We start from the raw sequence: 20558 nt of genomic DNA on the forward strand, positions 1-20558 counted from the left end.
AGCTTCAACCTTTATTAGTTTTTTTTGTGAATCTGGCACAAATCAAAGAAGGATTGGTAACTGTGTATTGAACCATGTTAGAATATCAAATATTTGCCTTAAACAGCAAACAGTATCACCATTACAGTTAAATATACCAAATATGTACAGCTTTGGGTTAGGCATTGCTCCTCATAGGTTGTTTGATCCTCTGTAGGACACATTACATATTCATATTAATCCTTTGAGGAGATATTACTGGTCCTCAGTACTAAACCTCTAGCTCCTACTCATAACTTTCCAGGTTAACTTGATACTTTACACTTTGTTCACTACTCCATAGAGCCATTATTTCTTTATATTGCACTGATGAAACAGCTATAAATGATCTGGAAAACATGGCACTGTACCAATAGACTCAATTTGATGTGTAAGTGTACTTTACTCTAGCAGTACTGGATGTATAGCTTGCCAAATATGCATGAAAATAATTAGTTTTGTTAAAAGATATCGACTATATCCACTATAACAGTGACATCTACAGTACGCCGCCCCTTTAACAGTGACCTCCACAGTGGTCTGCCCCCTTTACAGTAACATCCACGGCGCCCTCCCCTTTAACAGTGACCTCTACAGTGGCCATACCTTTATTAGTGACCTTCACCCAGTCTTGCTAACAGTGATTTCCACAAAACCCGATCCCTTAACTGTGACCTCCACAGAGCTCTGTTCCCTTAAAATGTGACCTCCACAACACCCCGCCCCTTAACAGTGACCTCCATAGCAGACCGTCCCCTTAACTGTGACCTCCATTGTTCCCTGCCCCATAACAGAGACCTCCACAGTGCCCGCCCCTTTAACAGTGACCTCCACAGCAGCCCGCCCATTTAACAGTGAACTCCACAGCAGCCCGCCCCTTTAAAAGTGACCTCCACAACGGCCTGCCCATTTATTAGTGACCTCCACAGTACCCCATCTGCTTAACAGTAATTTCCACAACACCCAGTCCCCTTAACAGTGGCCTCTATAGCAATCTGCCCCTTAACACTGACCTCCATAGTGGACTGTCCCCTTAACTGTGACCTCCACAGGAGCCTGCCCCTAGGGTAGCCACAGGTCCAGTTTTAGGCCAGACAGTCCAGCTTTCAGACTCCCTGTCCTCCGTCTGGTGCAGGGCCTGGACAGACACAGGGATGTTTTTTTGAACAGCTCACTCTCAGACAGCAGCACTGTGCTGTCTGAGTGTGAGCTGCAGGGAGAAAGTCACCATCCCACCCCTGCAGCTGACAGAAGTTGTTTTTTACCTTCATTTTTTCAATTCCCGTTGGCTGCGGAGTGGGAGGGGCGTGTCCTAACCGTATCAGGGCATGACTTAGCGAGGCCTGGGGGTGCGGTTTTTAAGTCCGTCTTTTGAGGGTGGCCTGAATGGCCATCCTACCTCGCCCCCTGACTGTGACCTCCACAGCACTCCGCTCCCATAACAGTGCCATCCACAGCGCCCTGCCCCATTAAAGCTGACCTACAGCAATGACGAAAAATGGGGTTCATGTACAAAATCATACCAACAAGCAAGTCATCAATTAAAACAAGAGAAGCAAGGGAGCTTACACTCTATGAGGAGATAGATGACATAAAAGGTAACATGTGCTTATATTTTGCACAGTGATCCAGCCATCTTACACAATAGGGGAGTAGATATAAAGCTGCATGAGACCAATATCTGTACTGCTTCTGAGTGCATGGAGTGTGGATGTTTGCCAATGGATCAGGTTCTGATCAAAGATGTAGGAGGTTCGAGGGGGGGTGACCTTTACATTTCTCACAGGAACCAAGTGGAAACTTCACCTTGTTTCTGAGCAGTCAGATCTTCAGTGAGTCACATGGCCTTCCAGAATGGGTGGCAGGGCCCTCCGAGGCAAGGACTATGCATGGCAAGCTAATTTTAAGATCATGGCAGGGCACTTTAGGGCATTTATAGTTCAATAGAAATTTAATACAAGCAGCACAACTGCACTCTGTAGTTAAAACAAATTAGATTATTCTTAAGTTTTACCTTTAACAAACTTTTCCACTCCTTCAAGCAGATTTACATTTCAAGTGGGAGCAGCAAGTGTTGTATAACTGGATGCACATTTTAGGAAGCCTATACTTGGAACCAGTTCCCTTATTCGTGGCTATGGCAATGGGGACAGTCTAATTGTCCTCCAATATCTGTTTTCTGGGGGAAAAGGGATCCTTCTTTTATGATGATAAGTGACACCAGAGGTGCCACTCGGCTACTTATCTCATTTCTCCATAGGAGTCAGTGGCAGCAGTAAAAAGAGCATCTAATGTATATAGTTATGGGTTATGGTACAGCCACACATGCAGTGTGTGGACAGGAACCCAGTTTTTCAATGTATTCCTACGGGAGCCTCAATGTCAGTCTCATAGAAATGAATAGAGAAGTAACTGACTTCCTGTCCTGTTGAGTTTGGAGATCAGAGAGTTGATCACATGACCCAGCTGAGGATCAGGAGGGAGGTTACAACTTACAAATACAGTCACTGGTAAGAAGATTACCTTCACTACCATTTACATTGTGTATCTTCCTAACAGGTCAGAGAATAAAAATGTTTTATGACAGTGCTTCTTTAAAGAAATGCCTTGAGCTAAGTACATTTAACAAACATCATATTAGGAACAGACAGAACGGTGTCAAATATGGGCAAAAACTAAATTGTATTTGTTGATATACTGAGCGTGATAAGAATGCATGTTTCCTTCTCAGCAGTATTGACGCAGTGTACCAATGGAAAAGATTTCTTTCATTAACAGAGCTTCCGTGAAATTAGCCTAAGTAGGTCTTACTGATGGAGGAGAATATAGATTCCCTGAGAGAATGAAAATCTTATTATCTCTCATATAATTTAACAAAACCAATATTATAAGAGATTAGGTGAAAACTGACCATATTATATCTCATTTTCTCTTGTAATCATATCTCTCCTGCTCATAACCTCAAAGTCCTATCATAAAATGTTTATATAACATCCTAAAAGATGCAAAAATAAAACTAACACTAAATGAATCCTCAATGATATAAGAAAAAAAATAAAAAATTCAGATAACACTGTCAGAAAATGATTTAGTATGCACAAACTGCAAAATCTGATCAAACTTTTTTTTTATGAACTTTCTTTTTATACATGAAAAACCAGGGGGGTAGGTTTACAGGAAGGGGGTAGAAAGGAATCATCGCTCTGTTCTACAGCCATGAAGTCTGTTTAAAGGAAGTTTTATGATCACACATCACATTTAACTATGTTCCTAAATTTTAAGGGCATCTGTTAGCAGATTTGTGCCTATGAAAATGTGCGCTTAGCAGGTGAAGGCATCCGTGTTGGTCCCATGTTCATTTTCGCTCCCTGCCTTCCCAGAGCCATAACTTTTTTATTTTTTCCGTTCATATAGCCGTATGAGGGCTTGTTTCTTGCAGGACAAGTTGCACTTTCTGTACTATTCTATTGCATAGGATGTAGTAGTATGCAGCAAAATAATTTTCAAATTGGGTGGAATTGGGAAAAAACACAATTCTGCCAAGGTTTTACAGAGTTCCCTATGCAGTAAAACTCACTTGTGCTCTTCATTCTCCAGGTCAGTACAAACCCAGCGATTGTAATATATATGTATATATATATATATATATATATATATATATATATATATATATATACATATATATTACAGTCAGGTCCATAAATATTGGGACTTCGACACAATTCTAACATTTTTGGCTCTATACACCACCACAATGGATTTGAAATGAAACTAACAAGATGTGCTTTAACTGCAGACTGTCAGCTTTAATTTTAGGGTATTTACATCCAAATCAGGTGAACGGTGTAGGAATTACAACAGTTTGCATATGTGCCTGTATATATATATATATAGTTTTTATTGTGTTTTCTTGCTCACGGCAGGCCGTCCAACGCCATCTTGTTTGAAGATGCACGAATTCCCATGCGTAGGGACATATGATGCATTGGATTTCGAGCCTGGTCTTCAAGCAAGATGGTAGTGGCTGGCCCGCAGCAAGCAAATGGATTAGGTAAGGGTTGGTTCACATCTGCGTTCTGGATTCCATTATGGCTTCCCGTTATAACATGGTTATAACAGAAATCAACGGAATCCATAAGACAGAAGGACGGATCCGTTATACTGCCCATAGACTTGTATTATGACGGAATGCAAAACTGAAGCCTTTAAAAGGCATTCCGTCTTAATAGAAGTCTATAGGAATCAAAACAGATCCGTCCGGTTTCCGTTATGCAGAACGGAGAAAAAAGTCCTGTCGACAGGACTTTGTTTTCCGTCTTGCATAACGGGAACCAGACGGATCCGTTATGATTCCCATAGACTTCTATTAAGACGGATCAAAACGGAGTGCCTCTAAAGGCTTCTGTTTTGACTTCCGTCTTATGGATTCCATTATTTTCCGTTATAACCATGTTATAACCGAAAGCCATAATGGAATCCAGAACGCAGATGTGAACCCACCCTAAGTATAATTTATTTTATTTTATTTTACACACTGCTATTTATATCAAATGTCGTGATAAGCTATGAACGCGGCATCTGAGGGGTACCATGATGGGGAGCAGCTCAATCGGCGCTCTCTGTCATTGCACCCACTACTTACAAAGAAATGCGCTTTGTCAAGAAACCTATTTTTTTGTAAGATTCGGCGAAGCAGCCAAATCAAAATTTTCAATTATTCGCTCATCTCTAGTAACCATGTTTGATCAATTTTGAAGACAAGACATAAAACACTGTATAATGTGACTACCTCCCACATTAATCTGTTATCCATGATTTTATCCACTTCATTTGGAATCCGCTTTTCTCCAGCAAATGGTCCAAACTTCTCTCCCTAATCACAAAGTAAAGAAGCCAAAATGAATATATTTCACAAAAACAGAAAAAAGAGAGAATAAAAAAATAAGAGAGAATCAAATAGAATAAAAAAAGAATAAATAATACCAATAATAATTCTTGGATTAGGACTGCAGTGACTAAAGGTGCATTTACATGGCTCGAGAATCAGGCAGAATATCGGGAATGACCTTTCCAGCGAATGGTCGTTCATGACAATTTGGCCATGTAGATGTGCCACTAATCATCCAGTGAATGTGATCCTGTCATTCATACAGGCACCACTGATCATGGCTTCAAGGCAGCAGATAAGTCTTTCTAAACAGCGTTCTGCTGCTCAGAAACTATGATTCTATATGAGGATAAGGGATTGCAATGGCGATCCCTTGTCCTCATATGGTAAAAGAGATTGCTGCATGTAAATGCATGGTCTCCTTCTCTCAACAAGCCGCTGACAATTGGCCGCTCAGTCGGCCAGTGTAAATCCAGCTTTAGGGCCCTGTTTTGAAGTTAAAGGTCCATTTGTGCCACCACTCTGTGCTGGGAGATCACTGGACATAGTCCTAGGCACTGTTAAACATAATTTTTTTCACACTACTCAATGTGTAAAATTGCACATAGACTGATGATAGAGGTCATACAAGAAAGGGAAGACACATATAGGTTAACTCAGTGTACAGTCCTCCTGTGTCTACTAAACTGCATTGATATCTCCAGACAACATTTTTGGTATACACTATGTACAATAGATTAATTTATCTTTACAAGTTGTGTTAAAAGTGTGGGCAGAGTGGTTTAGTCATAAGCTAACAGCCACAGAGCTCCTTACAGGTTCAAGTGTTGGATAGGGCACAAGACTAAGGCTAGTTCCACACCTGTGCTAAAGCTAGTTCACCATAACCAGCCTACGGTAGCTGTATACTGCCATGCACCTCCAGACTCCATTGACCCCATTGACTATAATTGGATCCTCCAGGGCTCCGGACAGTTTCTGGCATGAGCGCCAGGTTTAACCTTGACAAAAAACAGTTCATGCACAGGTTTTTTGTCATGTTGAATGCCAGCACGGGGGTGGTCCTAGCCTAAGGACTCTTTCACACCAGCATGTCCCTTGAGGGAATAACACTCCTTGTGAGAGATTGTAAGGTCTGGTTTACAGAAGCTCACATTATCATGATTAATAATGCTGTGTGCCTCTGCCTGACCTTTCTGTAACAGAATCATACTGACAGCTTTATGTCACTATGATTCCGGTACAAAAAGGTCAGGCAGAGGCACACAGCATTATCAATCATGATAATGTGAGCTTCTGTAAACCAGATAGCACAATCTCTCTCACATGGAACGTGATTCCTTCAAGTGATATGCTTGTGTGAAAGAGCCCTCAGAGATTTATCATTGCTGTGCCTCTGACTGACAGCTGAATCATGGATACATACTGTACAATACAGATTAAAACCCATGAATATATGAAGTACTCACATAAATAACATACTTATAGGGACCATGAATCAGTATATTTTTTTTAACTCTAAGAATCACATCTGCAATCTTGGTGTGTTATGTTTTACAGAGATCTTTTCTTCACAACACTTTGTAACGCAGTGGGTGGGAACCAACTGTGTCAATGAATACATTTAGCATAGGGCTACTCCAAAGGGCATTACATATATGTAAGTGCCCCTTGTTTTCACCCTTTTACCTTTATACATGGTTCTGGTCTTCACTGAACAGAAGCGACCAGGCTATTACCTCTTGGAATAGTCTCTGTTCAATAACAGCTGACCCAAGCAGGTCAAAAGACAACGTAGCATGGCACCAAAAGGGACAGGCAGAATTGTGGTCATAGGACAAGCTGAGTTGGGTGCAGGTAGAGTTCATTCAAACCAGTGAATAGGCCAAAGATGGGACATAATCAGTAAAATAAGCAGGTGGAGGTCAAGGAGTAGGAACAGGTACAACAAAATCAACAGGCAGAGGTCAGGCACAGAAGATCAGATGACACTAAACACATGTTTGCAGATAAACTAAGAACCTTTTTGCTTTGGCATCCTAAGAAGAATCACACAAATGTCAATGTTTAAAAAAAAGTGCACAGGTGTTTGTATGGAATAGTGAACCCACTGTGGCATATGACCAATGAGCAAGAATATTTTCTCCTAGCAGTCCTGTATGATATAGGGTCACTATAGTGAATTTTTCAAAACTCATTTTGGATCTAATTTAGTCAAATTGGCTCTCAATTCTAATTTGGTCCGAGTAAATTTGACCGAAATTGAAAGTGCCCCAATTTCTCTGAAAAGTTGTGTATGACACTTTAAAGGGAACCTGTCATCAACTTTATGCTGCTCATACTAACAGCAGCATAAAGTAGAGACAGGTGAGTTGATTTCAGCGGTCTATCATTTAAAAGTTAAAAGTAAGTGGTTGCTGAGAACCAACATCACAATCATTGCAGACTGGCCCTGGAAAAGCGTCACGGCCACCTGAGAAGAGTCCTGGTTATTCATGAATTCCTGCTCTCCCTGCCCACCTGCTGATGACTGACGGTCTTCTACCTAGTTTTCTCCCTTTCTCTCTAGGAGAGAACTGCCAATCATCAGCAGATGGACGGGGAGAGCAGGAGATTATGAATAACCATGACTCTTCTCAGGTAGATGTGACTCTTTTCAAGGCCTTTGCTGTAATGATTATGATGCTGGTTCTCAGCAACCACTTACTTTTAGCTCATGAGGGACACACCGCTGAAATCTGCATTTCTGTCACTATTTTATGCTGCCCTCAGTGAGATCAGCATAAAGTTGATCACAGGTTCCCCTTAAGCTCTCCTAGGACTATATCCAACCCCTTTCATGCTCTATAATGCTAAGACAGTATAAGTAATGTCAAAGTGACAGCAACATATATGACTATGGGTAAACAGATGGTAGCCGGTGGTAACAAACATTCTGTTTAACAACTCACTGCACTGTCTGATTTTCTATTAAATTAAAAAGTGGTCTATAAATTCTGCCTTTTTGTTGGCAGATGCTTTATTTGCTGTCTTTTGATCTGTAAAATGTAGACCACCATTGTGAGAGCTTTGTGAGTGATGAATCATCAGTTTCAGATTCTCCCAAATTAGAATCTTTTGGGAAATTTGTAATAAATTTGATTTGTGTAGAATCGATTAACTCATCTCTAGTGGTCACCTAATAATAACCGTAGTAACCCATAATGTCTACATCTATGTTTCTTTAGTTGATACCATAGTAACAGTAAGTGCAAGTTTTGCATACCATATATAAGACCTCTTCTAGAACACTTTAAGTCTGCTCATACTTTTCTGGAATTCATGGAAGTCCAATATTTTCTTCTTTTTTTTTTTCATTTTGAGGCTGTGAGGTCTCATTTGTTTTTCACTATATCTTAGACGTTTGACACAGGAATTGGTTCTTTTGGTATTTCTAAATCGGGTCTGCCAATATTCTATCCTGCATGGAATTGGTATCTTTATCGTTGGGGTCTACATCTATGAATTCTATTGTATATATATATAGGCATCTTAAAGAGGTTTTCCCAAAAGGGAATATCACCTATCTACAGGATAGCTGATAAATGTCTGATCACTGGGGAACCCAAATCTGGGATCTCACGATCACTTGCGCTCGAGCCCAGCCTTCCTTCGGTGCACAACAGTTTGATTGGAGCTGCTGGTGAGCATGAGTACTGCCATTGTACTAGATATATATGGGGATGACAGGAAAATCCAAGTACAGAACTATCCTTTGGACTGATGATTGTTGAACCACTTTGGATCAGTGAGAGACATAGCATGAGATATTTGCAGAGAGCATACAAAAGAGTTCACCTCTGGAGCGTTCCATGGCTCAAATATTGATGACATGTCTGTAGAATCCATTAATAAGTTATCAATGTATCATAAAGGGGTTTAATCCCTATGGAACCACTGTCGATCACTTCAATTCACTTAAATTGGAATAAACTACAGTACTAACCATAACCTCTCATACAGATAAGTTGCTGTGCCTGTGAAAGCAATAAACGGGATGCAGTACTCTCACATGTAAATTTGGTTTGTAACTGCGTTTTAGTTGTAAGTGTGGTAGTGAGTATGTACGAATATCTTGAAATTAGTATTGAGTCCAATTCTAAAGAATCAGTCAGCAGATTCAATTCAGGTACGAATACTTGTGACCTAAAGTGGCCCAATTATCCTGAAAAGTTGTCTATGACACTCTGAGGTCTCCTAGGACTGTATTTAACCACTTCCAAGCTCTTTACCGCCAAGCAGCATTGGTAATGTCAAAGTAATAGCAACATATATGGCTATGGGTAAATGGATAGTAGTCGGTGGTAATAGTCTATTTAATAACGCACTTCACTGCCGGATTTTATTTTTAAATTGAAACATGGTCTACAGATTATCCCTTTTTGGTGGCAGATGCCATCTTCTGATCTGTAAAAAAGGTGGTCGCCATTTTGATAGATTCATCTGTTTCGAACACAAAAGATTTGGATTCAGCTAGAATCAATTCACTCAACTCTACTACTGAGGTTTGGTTTTCCTAGTACTGCTTTTCTAAAAAAAACGCATCACTGGAGTACAAGGTACTTAGGTATTAGCATTTTTTTCTGTGCAGTTTTAGGGTACAGCCATACGGAGCAACCGTGCTGCGGTCCAGTTGCGGACGTGCTGAGGTCAAGAACCACAAGGCCAATTAGCCCACAGCTTCCTTTACTTTAATTAATAAAGACCGCACTGCGTAGTCGCTCTTCATTGTTAATGGCGGCGCAGCACCTTCAATACCGCGCCACCATTAACAATGAAGACTGACTATACAGTGCAGTCTTCATTAAATAAATGAAAGGAAGCTGCGGGCTAATTGCCTGTGCGGTTCTTGACCACAGCATGGCCACTGCGTGTGGCCGTACTCTTATTCATGTGGTTTTTCCCTAAAGATTCTAATGTAGAAAACTTGCTCAAATCTGCAACAAAACCTCAACTGATAAGGGCAGGGAGTAGTTAAAAAATAAAAGCAATGCACGCTTAAAACTATGCTTCTTTTTTGTGATATTGTTTGAGTGAGATCTTCAAATGCCATTAACTACAAGGTAATATCTCCTGCAGTAGCGAATAACTGCAACAAAAATACAAACTAAGCCTGATGACTTCTTAAGATGCAGCAAGTTAAATATGACTGCTCTTATAGCAATCTGCAAGCTACAACAGAAGATACTTGCTGCAGGAACCTGTCTACAAGAGCTCACAAAAGTGAAAGGTCCTGTACATCCAGGAGTCATGCTGACCCTCCTTTCCAGCACTGAGTGTCTGTGCTCTTCATGTGTAGATGTGGCAGCTCTGCTCACAGGGCTGAGGAGCTGCTATAACTGCTTCCAGGGTAGCTGAGCCACTCTCCAAGGCTTTAATATGTAAGGACACAAACCTTTTTCACTCTCCTGCTGGTGTATATCCCCATCCCATCTTGGACCTTGGAAGACTTCAGAGAAAATCTGTCTGGCACATACATGCCCAGCATCTTTATGGCTCTGCTATTTAGAAAAGGACATCATGAAATAACTAAATCATTGAACATCTTAGGCAGGTCCTCACTAATAGTATACAAAAGTGTGCTTGTCTGCATTTTTATTACTTATCTGTGGCTGTGTAGTTCCTTTCTCATTCTGGATTTCATGCCTGCATTCCTGGGCTGTGGGAGGCTTCGCAGCCTGTAGTGACGTGTGCTTTCTTCCTCCCTCCCTACTCTCCGCAAACTACAACTCCCGGCATTCCAGTGAAGTCACTCACAGGGGTGGAGGTGGGGAGTTCTTCACTGCCTAAAACAGGCATCCTCAAACTGCAGCCCTCCAGCTGTTGTAAAACTACAACTCCCACAATGCCCTGCTGTAGGCTGATACCTGTAGGCTGTTCGGGCATGCTGGGAGTTGTAGTTTTGCAACAGCTGGAGGGCCGCAGTTTGAGGATGCCTGGCCTTAAACATGCCTCCTGGCCAACCTAGAGGAGGAAGCAATGAAGAAGCTTTTAGTATGCAACCAGCAAAGCCAAAAAGTCTGGTACATCTTTTATCGTTCTCATTAAGAGAAACAAAATAAGAGAGCTGCAGGTCTCAAACCTTTTATTCAGTAAATTTTTTTATTTTTTTTTAGTCTTTATTTAAAGCTTTTCTTTAAAAAATAAAAAAAACATGAAAAAACCGACTTACAACACGGTTTCAAGACTAGAGTCAACAGCATCGCTTGTACATGCTCAATATTTGTGTACATCATAATGATACTTCGTTACATACTCTTATTCAACAACATTAGTACATATCAGTTTATGGATTGTTATTCAGCTTCATCAACTCCAGAAGTGATGAACCATCCACTCACACATTCACACGCACACCACAGCGCTGCAGTTCCTCTTACTTCAACTAGTTATTGTAGATGGTCAATCATTGAAGGCTTCGTCTCTTCTCCGCTCCCAAATGCGGTCTATTGCTAATGGGATCAGCTCAGCAACTACCATATGTTTAGCGGTCTGACCTACACCTCCCATCCCCATCCATAAACTGATTGTCTCCCTCAATCCTAAATGATCACTGATCTAACTCTCAACCAAGGCCCCCATTTTCTCAAATTTTTCGGCATTTCCCCTCGCTATAAAGGTCAATTTGTACATTGGTAGAGCAGCTTCTATAATCTGAGTCCAGTGTTGAACTGATGGGACTGCCGGAGGTTTCCAATGCAGCAGAATGGATTTCCTGGCATAAAACATCATGAGTCGATAAAGTATCCTAGCGTATTTTGTTTGGATCAGATCATTTACCAACCCTAACAGACTATTCTCTGGGGAGCAGACTGCTGCTAGACCCAATTTCTCATTGAGGAACCCATGAATTCCCGACCAATACTCTGCTATCACTGGGCAATTCCAAATCATATTAATCAGGGTTCCCCTATCATTGCCACATCTAGTACATTGAGCACTATCTAACCTACGCATCCGTTCCAGTCTGACAGGTGTCAGATATGTGCGATGCAGCCATTTAGTCTGAATTAATTGATCTCTGGCACTAATTACCGCATTTCTCCAATTATATGTTAGTTCTTTTTCATGTCTATACTTTAGTTGCGGAATATCTACCTTCCATCTAGTCAAAGATTTAGATAATGGTGAAAGAGCCTGCAACGTAAGCTCCATGTAAAAAGAAGACACTGGTTTATACACCTCTTTTTGTCTTGCAATCTTTTCAATAGAGCTACAGTCAGGTCCATAAATATTGGGACATCGACACAATTCTAACATTTTTGGCTCTATACACCACCACAATGGATTTGAAATGAAACGAACAAGATGTGCTTTATCTGCAGACTGTCAGCTTTAGTTTGAGGGTATTTACATCCAAATCAGGTGAACGGTGTAGGAATTACAACAGTTTGCATATGTGCCTCCCACGTGTTACGGGACCAAAAGTAATGGGACAATTGGCTTCTCAGCTGTTCCATGGACAGGTGTGTGTTATTCTCTCATTATCCCAATTACAATGAGCAGATAAAAGGTCCAGAGTTCATTGCAAGTGTGCTATTTGCATTTGGTACCTGTTGCTATCAACTCTCAAGATGAGATCTAAAGAGCTGTCACTATCAGTGAAGCAAGCCATCATTAGGCTGAAAAAACTAAACAAACCCATCAGAGAGATAGCAAAAACATTAGGCGTGGCCAAAAGAACTGTTTGGAACATTCTTAAAGGGATTCTGTCACCAGTTTTCAACCCTGTCAGCTAAACATATGCTGATGTTCAGGGCCTCATCACGATTCCTAATGTGGGCTTATAAATGTGATCTGTGGGCTTATTTAGCTAAAAAACAGCTTTTACTAACCTGTCAGTCAATCAAATAAGGTGCCCAAGGGGATGTGAAGCGATGCCAGGTGCCGGCCGCACCCGCCGCCGTTCGTGCCCAGCGCTGCCTTTCCGGACTTCTGCGCCGCCTCCTAATCCTTGTGCCGCCTCTCGCTCTCCCTCCCTCCCCCCTCCTCCTGCTGTAAGATCTCGGTTGAGCGAAGTGCCGGCGCATGCGCACTTCGCTGGAAGAAGCCAAATGGATAAGTCTGCACGGGCGCATCAGGCAGAGGCCTGTGCGCACGCGCGAGATCTTACAGCAGGAGGAGGGGGGAGGGAGGGAGAGCGAGAGGCGGCACAAGGATTAGGAGGCGGCGCAGAAGTCTGGAAAGGCGGCGCTGAGCACGAACGGCGGCGGGTGCGGCCGGCACCTGGCATCGCTTCACATCCCCTTGGGCACCTTATTTGATTGACTGACAGGTTAGTAAAAGCTGTTTTTTAGCTAAATAAGCCCACAGATCACATTTATAAGCACACATTAGGAATCGTGATGAGGCCCTGAACATCAGCATATGTTTAGCTGACAGGGTTGAAAACTGGTGACAGAATCCCTTTAAAAAGAAGGAACGCACCGGTAAGCTCAGCAACACCAAAAGACCCGGAAGACCACGGAAAACAACTGTGGTGGATGACTGAAGAATTGTTTCCCTGGTGAAGAACACTCACCAGGAGGTAGTTGTATGTGTGTCAAAGTCAACAATCAAGAGAAGACTTCAGCAGAGTGAATACAGAGGGTTCGCCACATGATGTAAACCATTGGTGAGCCTCAAAAACAGGAAGGCCAGATTAGAGTTTGTCAAACGACATCTAAAAAAAGCTTTCACAGTTCTGGACCAACATCCTATGAACAGATGAGACCAAGATCAACTTGTACCAGAGTGATGGGAAGAGAAGAGTATAGAGAAGGAAAGGAACTTCTCATGATCCTAAGCATACCACCTCATCAGTGAAGCATGGTGGTGGTAGTCTTATGGTGTGGGCATGTATGGCTGTCAATGGAACTGGTTCTCTTGTATTTATTGATGATGTGACTGCTGACAAAAGCAGCAGGATAAATTCTGAAGTGTTTCGGGCAATATTATCTGCTCATATTCATACAAATGCTTCAGAATTCATTGGACGGCGCTCCACAGTGCAGATGGACAATGACCCAAAGCATAATGCAAAAGCAACCAAAGAGTTTTTTAAGGGAAAGAAGTGGAATGTTATGCAATGGCCAAGTCAATCACCTGACCTGAATCCGATTGAGCATGCATTTCACTTGCTGAAGACAAAACTGAAGGGAAAATGCCCCAATAACAAGCAGGAACTTAAGACAGTTGCAGTAGAGGCCTGGCAGAGCATCACCAGGGATGAAACCCAGCATCTGGGGATGTCTATGCATTCCAGACTTCAGGCTGTAATTGACTGCAAAGGATTTGAAACTAAGTATTAAAAAGTGTTTGTTTGATTTATGATTATTATTCTGTCCCATTACTTTTGGTCCCTTAACAAGTGGGAGGCAAATATGCAAACTGTTGTAATTCCTACACCGTTCACCTGATTTGGATGTAGATACCCTCAAATTAAAGCTGACAGTCTGCAGTTAAAGCACATCTTGTTTGTTTCATTTCAAATCCATGGTGTATAGAGCCAAAAATCTTAGAATTGTGTTGATGTCCCAATATTTATGGACCTGACTGTATATTCAAGCTGAATTGGATCCTTGCTGAATTGTGTTTTACATGCGTGCCTGAGTTGGAAGTATCTAAATAGGCTAGATTGTGGGATCCGAAATTCCTCTCTAAGATCTCAAAAGGTTTTAAAGGGTTTCTGTCACCCCGCAAAACTCCTTTTTTTTTTTTTTGGATAGTTAGATTCCTCATAGTGCAATATAGGAGAATATAATGCTCTTACTTACTTTCATGCGGCCGATTCTTTATAAAACGAACTTTTATAATATGTAAATGAGGACTCTACCAGCAAGTAGGGCGTCTACTTGCTTGTAGCTGCTGCAGAAATCCGCCCCCTCGCCGTGTTGATTGACAGGGCCAGCCGTGATCTCCTCCTCCGGCCGGCCCTGTCAGTAATTCAAAAATCGCGCGCCTTGCGTCATTCGGCGCAGGCGCTCTGAGATGATACGAGCCTCCTCATCTCAGAGCGCCTGCGCCGAATGACCAGAGGCGCGCGATTTTTGAATTACTGACAGGGCCGGCCGGAGGAGGAGATCACGGCTGGCCCTGTCAATCAACACGGCGAGGGGGCGGATTTCTGCAGCAGCTACCAGCAAGTAGACGCCCTACTTGCTGGTAGAGCCCTCATTTACATATTATAAAAGTTCGTTTTATAAAGAATCGGCCGCATGAAAGTAAGTAAGAGCATTATATTCTCCTATATCGCCCTATAAGGAATCTAACTATCCAAAAAAAAAAAAATTAGTTTTGCGGGGTGACAGAAACCCTTTAAAGTTACCATTCAGGTATAATTGAGTAATGTATTTAACACCATGTTGCGGCCAGAATTCAAAATCCTGCAGGTTGTACAGCTCAGATAGTTTAGGGTTTCGCCATAGAGGCATAACTGGAGACCACCCCTCAGTATCCGCACTCTCTCTATACACCCGTGTGGTCTTCTTCCATATATCTAACACCGCTAACATATTGGAAGTAAGGCATTTGACTGGATATTTGCCCTCTCGATATATGAAATTTGTCAGGGCTTCATAAGAGCCCAACAGTGCTGCCTCCAATACTGTGGCTGGGTTGTTGGCGTCTGCTCTGATCCACCAGCTAGCATATGTCAGTTGCACTGCCTGGTAGTACTTAAACATGTCAGGCAGAGCCAGACCCCCCGGGCATACGGTGCTTTTAGCGTATCTCTGGCAATCCTAGGCTGGGTGTTAGGCCATAAAAAGGGAGTAAGTAACTTATTAATAGCCTCGAAGTGAGGCCTCTTTAACCATTCTGGAGCTGCCCTGTATATATACACAATAATTTGGGCAGTAACGTCATTTTAAAAATATTTAACCTCTTAAGGTGTACCTGTACGCCCTGTGTATTTCCGATCACCGTCGCTCGACTGGCGGTGATCGGAACCCAGTGCCTGCTCAAGTCATTGAGCAGGCACCTTGGCTAAAAGCAAGAGGGGGGTCCCGTGACCCCCCCGTGTCGGAGATCGCCGCAAACCGCAGGTCAAATTAGACCTGCGGTTTGCGGTTTTACCTAATGCGGCGGTGCTATCGGGTCCCCATGCGGCGGTAGGGGGGACCCAATGGCATAGAAGGCAGCGTGATGCCTTCTTTAGGCATCAGCGCTGCCTTCCGGTGACGAGCCTGTGAGATCCAGCCCCCTGGATCTCACAGGCCGGAAGCTGTATGAGTAATACACACAGGATTACTCATACAGCCAATGCATTCCAATACAAAAGTATTGGAATGCATTGTAAAAGGGATCAGACCCCCAAAAGTTGAAGTCCCAAAGTAGGACAAAAAATAAAGTAAAAAAAAAGTTTCAAAAATAAAGTTTCCCCCCGAAAAAATTAAAAGTTTCAAGTAAAAATAAACAAAAACGTCATTTTCCCAAAATAAAGTAAAAAAAATTGGTAAAAAATAGGGAAAAATAAAAGTTGTCATTAGGTATTGCCGCGTCCATATCGATCGGCTCTATAAACATATCACATGATTTAACCCCTCAGATGAACACCGTAAAAAAATAAAATAAAATACTGTGCTAAATAAACAATTTTTTTGTCACCTTACATCACAAAAAGTACAACAGTAAGCGATCAAAAAGGCGTATGCCCACCAAAATAGTACCAATCTAACCGTCACCTCATCCCGCAAAAAATAAGCCCCTAACTAAGAGAATCGCCCAAAAAAGAAAAAAACTATGGCTCAGAATATGGAGACACTAAAACATAATTTTTTTTTGTTTTAAAAAAGCTGTTATTGTGTAAAACTTAAGTAAATTAAAAAAAGTATACATATTAGGTATCGCCACGTCCATATCGACTGGCTCTATTAAAATATCACTTGACCTAACCCCTCAGGTGAACATGGCTAAAAATAAAAATAAAAACGGTGTAAAAAACGCCATTTTTTGTCATCTTACATCACATAAAGTGTAATAGCAAGCGATCAAAAAGGCATATGCACCCAAAAATACTGCCAATCAAACCGTCATCTCATCCCGCAAAAAATGAGACCCTACCTAAGATAATCGCCCAAAAACTTAAAAAACTATGGCTCTCAGAATATGGAGACACTAAAACATGATATTTTTTGTTTTAAAAATAATATTATTGTGTAAAACTTACATAAATAAAAAAGGATACATATTAGGTATTGGCGCGTCCTTAATAACCTGCTCTATAAAAATATCACATGACCTAACCCCTCAGATAAACACCGTAAAAAAATTAAAATAAAAACAGTATAAAAAAATTAAATTTTTTGTCATCTTACATAACAAAAAGTGTAATAGCAAGCGATCAAAAAGTCATATTCACCCCGAAATAGTGCCAATCAAACCGTTATCTCATCCTACAAAAAATGAGACCCTACCTAAGATAATCGCCCAAAAACTGAAAAAACTATGGCTCTCAGACTATGGAAACACTAAAACATGATTTTTTTTTTTATTAAAAAATGAAATCATTGTGGAAAACTTACATAAATAAATAAAAAGTATACATATTAGGTATCGCCGCGTCCATATCGACCGGCTCTATAAAAATATTACATGACCTAACTCCTCAGGTGAACACCGTAAAAAAATAAAAATGGTGTAAAAAAAGCAATTTTTTGTCACCTTACATCACAAAAAGTGTAATAGCAAGCGATCAAAAAGTCATATGCACCCCAAAATAGTGCCAATAAAACCGTCATCTCATCCCGCAAAAATTTTGACCCTGCCTAAGATAATCGCCTAAAAACGGAAAAAACTATGGCTCTCAGACTATGGAGACACTCAAACTGAAATCATTGTGTAAAACTTACATAAATAAAAAAAATTGTATACATATTAGGTATCGCCGCGTCCATGACAATCTGCTCTATAAAAATACCACATGATCTAACCTGTCAGATGAATGTTGTAAATAACAAAAAAAAAACTGTGCCAAAACAGCTATTTCTTGTTACCTTGCCTCACAAAAAGTGTAATATAGAGCAACCAAAAATCATATGTACCCTAAACTAGTACCAACAAAACTTCCACCCTATCCCAAAGTTTCTAAAATGTGGTCACTTTTTTGGAGTTTCTACTCTAGGGGTGCATCAGGGGGGCTTCAAATGGGACATGGTGTCAAAAAACCAGTCTAGCAAAATTTACCTTCTAAAAACCGTATGGCATTTCTTTCCTTCTGCCCCCTGCCGTGTGCCCGTACAGCAGTTTAAGACCACATATGGGGTGTTTCTGTAAACTACAGAATCAGGGCCATAAATATTGAGTTTTGTTTGGCTGTTAACCCTTGCTTTGTAACTGGAAAAATTATTAAAATGGAAAATCTGCCAAAAAAGTGAAATTTTGAAATTGTATCTCTATTTTCCATTAATTCTTGAGGAACTCCTAAAGGGTTAACAACGTTTGTAAAATCAGTTTTGAATACCTTGATGAGTGTAGTTTCTAGAATAGGGTCATTTTTGGGTGGTTTCTATTATGTAAGCCTCACAAAGTGACTTCAGACCTGAACTGGTCCTTAAAAAGTTGGTTTTTGAAAATTTCGGAGAAATTTTAAGGCCTCTTTCACACGGGCGTTGCGGGAAAAGGTGCGGGTGCGTTGCGGGAACATGCGCGATTTTGCCGCGCGAGTGCAAAACATTGTAATGCGTTTTGCACTCGCGTGAGAAAAATCGTGCATGTTTGGTACCCAAACCCGAACTTCTTCACAGAAGGGAAAATGGTTCACATGGTTATAAGGGAAAATAATAGCATTCTGAATACAGAATGCATAGTAAAATAGGGCTGGAGGGGTTAAGAAAATAAAAATTAAAATTAAACTCACCTTAATCCACTTGCTCGCGCAGCCCGGCTTCTCTTCTGTCTCCTTCTTTGCTGATTGCAGGAAAAGGACCTGTGGTGACGTCACTCCGGTCATCACATGGTCCATCACATGATCCATCACCATGGTAAAAGATCATGTGACGGACCATGTGATGACCGGAGTGATATCACCACAGGTCCTTTTCCTGCAATCAGCAAAGAAGGAGACAGAAGAGAAGCCGGGCTGCGCGAGCAAGTGGATTAAGGTGTGTTTAATTATTATTATTTTTTTTAACCCCTCCAGCCCTATTTTACTATGCATTCTGTATTCAGAATGCTATTATTTTCCCTTATAACCATGTTATAAGGGAAAATAATAATGATCGGGTCCCCATCCCGATCGTCTTCTAGCAACCGTGCGTGAAAATCGCACCGCATCTGCACTTGCTTGCGGATGCTTGCGATTTTCACGCAACCCCATTCATTTCTATGGGGCCTGCGTTACGTGAAAAACGCACAAAGAGGAGCATGCTGCGATTTTCACGCAACGCACAAGTGATGCATGAAAATCACCGCTCGTGTGCACAGCCCCATAAAAATGAATGGGTCAGGATTCAGTGCGGGTGCAATGCGTTCAACTCACGCATCGCATCCACGCGGAATACTCGCCCGTATGAAAGGGGCCTAAGATTTACTTCTAAACTTCTAAGCCTTGTAACGTCCCCCAAAAATAAAATGTCATTCCCAAAACGATACTTACATGAAGTAGACATATAAAGTAATAACTATTTTTGTAGGTATTAATATGTATTATAGAAGTAGAGAAATTGAAACTTGGAAATTTGCTAATTTTTCCAAATTTTTGGCAAATTTTGAATTTCTTTTATAAATAAAAATGATTTTTTTTTTACTCCATTTTACCAGTGTCATGAAGTACAATATGTGATGAAAAAACAATCTCAGAATGGCCTGGATAAGTCAAAGCGTTTTATAGTTATCACCACTTAATGTGACACTGGTCAGATTTGCAAAAAATTTCCTGGTCCTTAAGGTGAAATAAGGCTGTGTCCTTAAGGAGTTAATGTTCAGTAAATTTACCATACAGAGGTGCCAATGTTTTTGGTCTTCCCGAGAATCGCCCACATTTTGGTCAATTCACCTGGTTTCTGAGGCCCCTGTACTCAATTGTATCTGTGTCCCCTGGATGCAGATACAATTGAGCAGTTGACAGTGCTGGCAGAACAAGGGTACCATTAGTTCCCTGCCTATTCATTCCCATGCTTTGTTGTGATGCAGGCAGCATGATGACATCATTGTGTTGCCTGCAATGTTCCGCAAAAGCAGACCTGGCCAGAAGAGGTGAGGTCTGCATCGCTGCATGACATTATGGCATCCGGGACAGGTGAGTATTATATATGTAGTTTGTGTGCACTGCAAATATGAGGCAGAGGAAAAAGGCACTATGCACAGAGGGCACAGAGAAGAAACACTATATATAAAGGGGGCACAGAAAAAAGGTACTATATATAAAGAGGGCACAGACAAGAGAAAGAATATATAATGGGAGCACAAGCAAGAATCACTATAAATAATGGAGCACAGAAATGAGACACTGTATATAAAGGAGCATTGGCACGAGACACTATATATAAAAAGTGCACAAGCAGAAGTCAGTATACACAGGGGCACAGAGTAGCGGCACTATACACCAAGAGTACAGGCAAGAGGCACTATATATTAAGGGGCATAGACAAAAGGCACTATATATAAAGAAGACACAGGCAAAGCGCACTCTATA

The 20558-nt window shown here is 41.3% G+C and overlaps 1 protein-coding gene across 5 annotated transcripts in view; it reads right to left on the reverse strand.

The window, feature by feature from the left end:
• PRDM5 (PR/SET domain 5) overlaps window positions 1–10617 on the reverse strand; it is a 284272-nt gene extending 273655 nt beyond the window's left edge. For 4 of the 5 annotated variants that reach the window (XM_040418396.1, XM_040418395.1, XM_040418394.1 and 1 more), the window contains exons 1-3: window positions 10548–10613; window positions 10341–10443; window positions 4808–4891 (exon numbers count right to left, since the gene is read on the reverse strand). In XM_040418396.1, coding sequence (XP_040274330.1) covers window positions 4808–4891; window positions 10341–10433 — 177 coding nt within the window. In that variant the 5' untranslated portion in view covers window positions 10434–10443; window positions 10548–10613. Of the gene's footprint in view, window positions 1–4807; window positions 4892–10340; window positions 10447–10547 lie in introns of all 5 variants that reach the window. The other variant, XM_040418393.1, reaches the window with a different exon arrangement.
• Window positions 10618–20558: the final 9941 nt, after the last annotated feature.

The sequence above is a fragment of the Bufo bufo genome, chromosome 2, assembly GCF_905171765.1.
Source record: "Bufo bufo chromosome 2, aBufBuf1.1, whole genome shotgun sequence".
Lineage (NCBI taxonomy): Eukaryota > Metazoa > Chordata > Amphibia > Anura > Bufonidae > Bufo > Bufo bufo.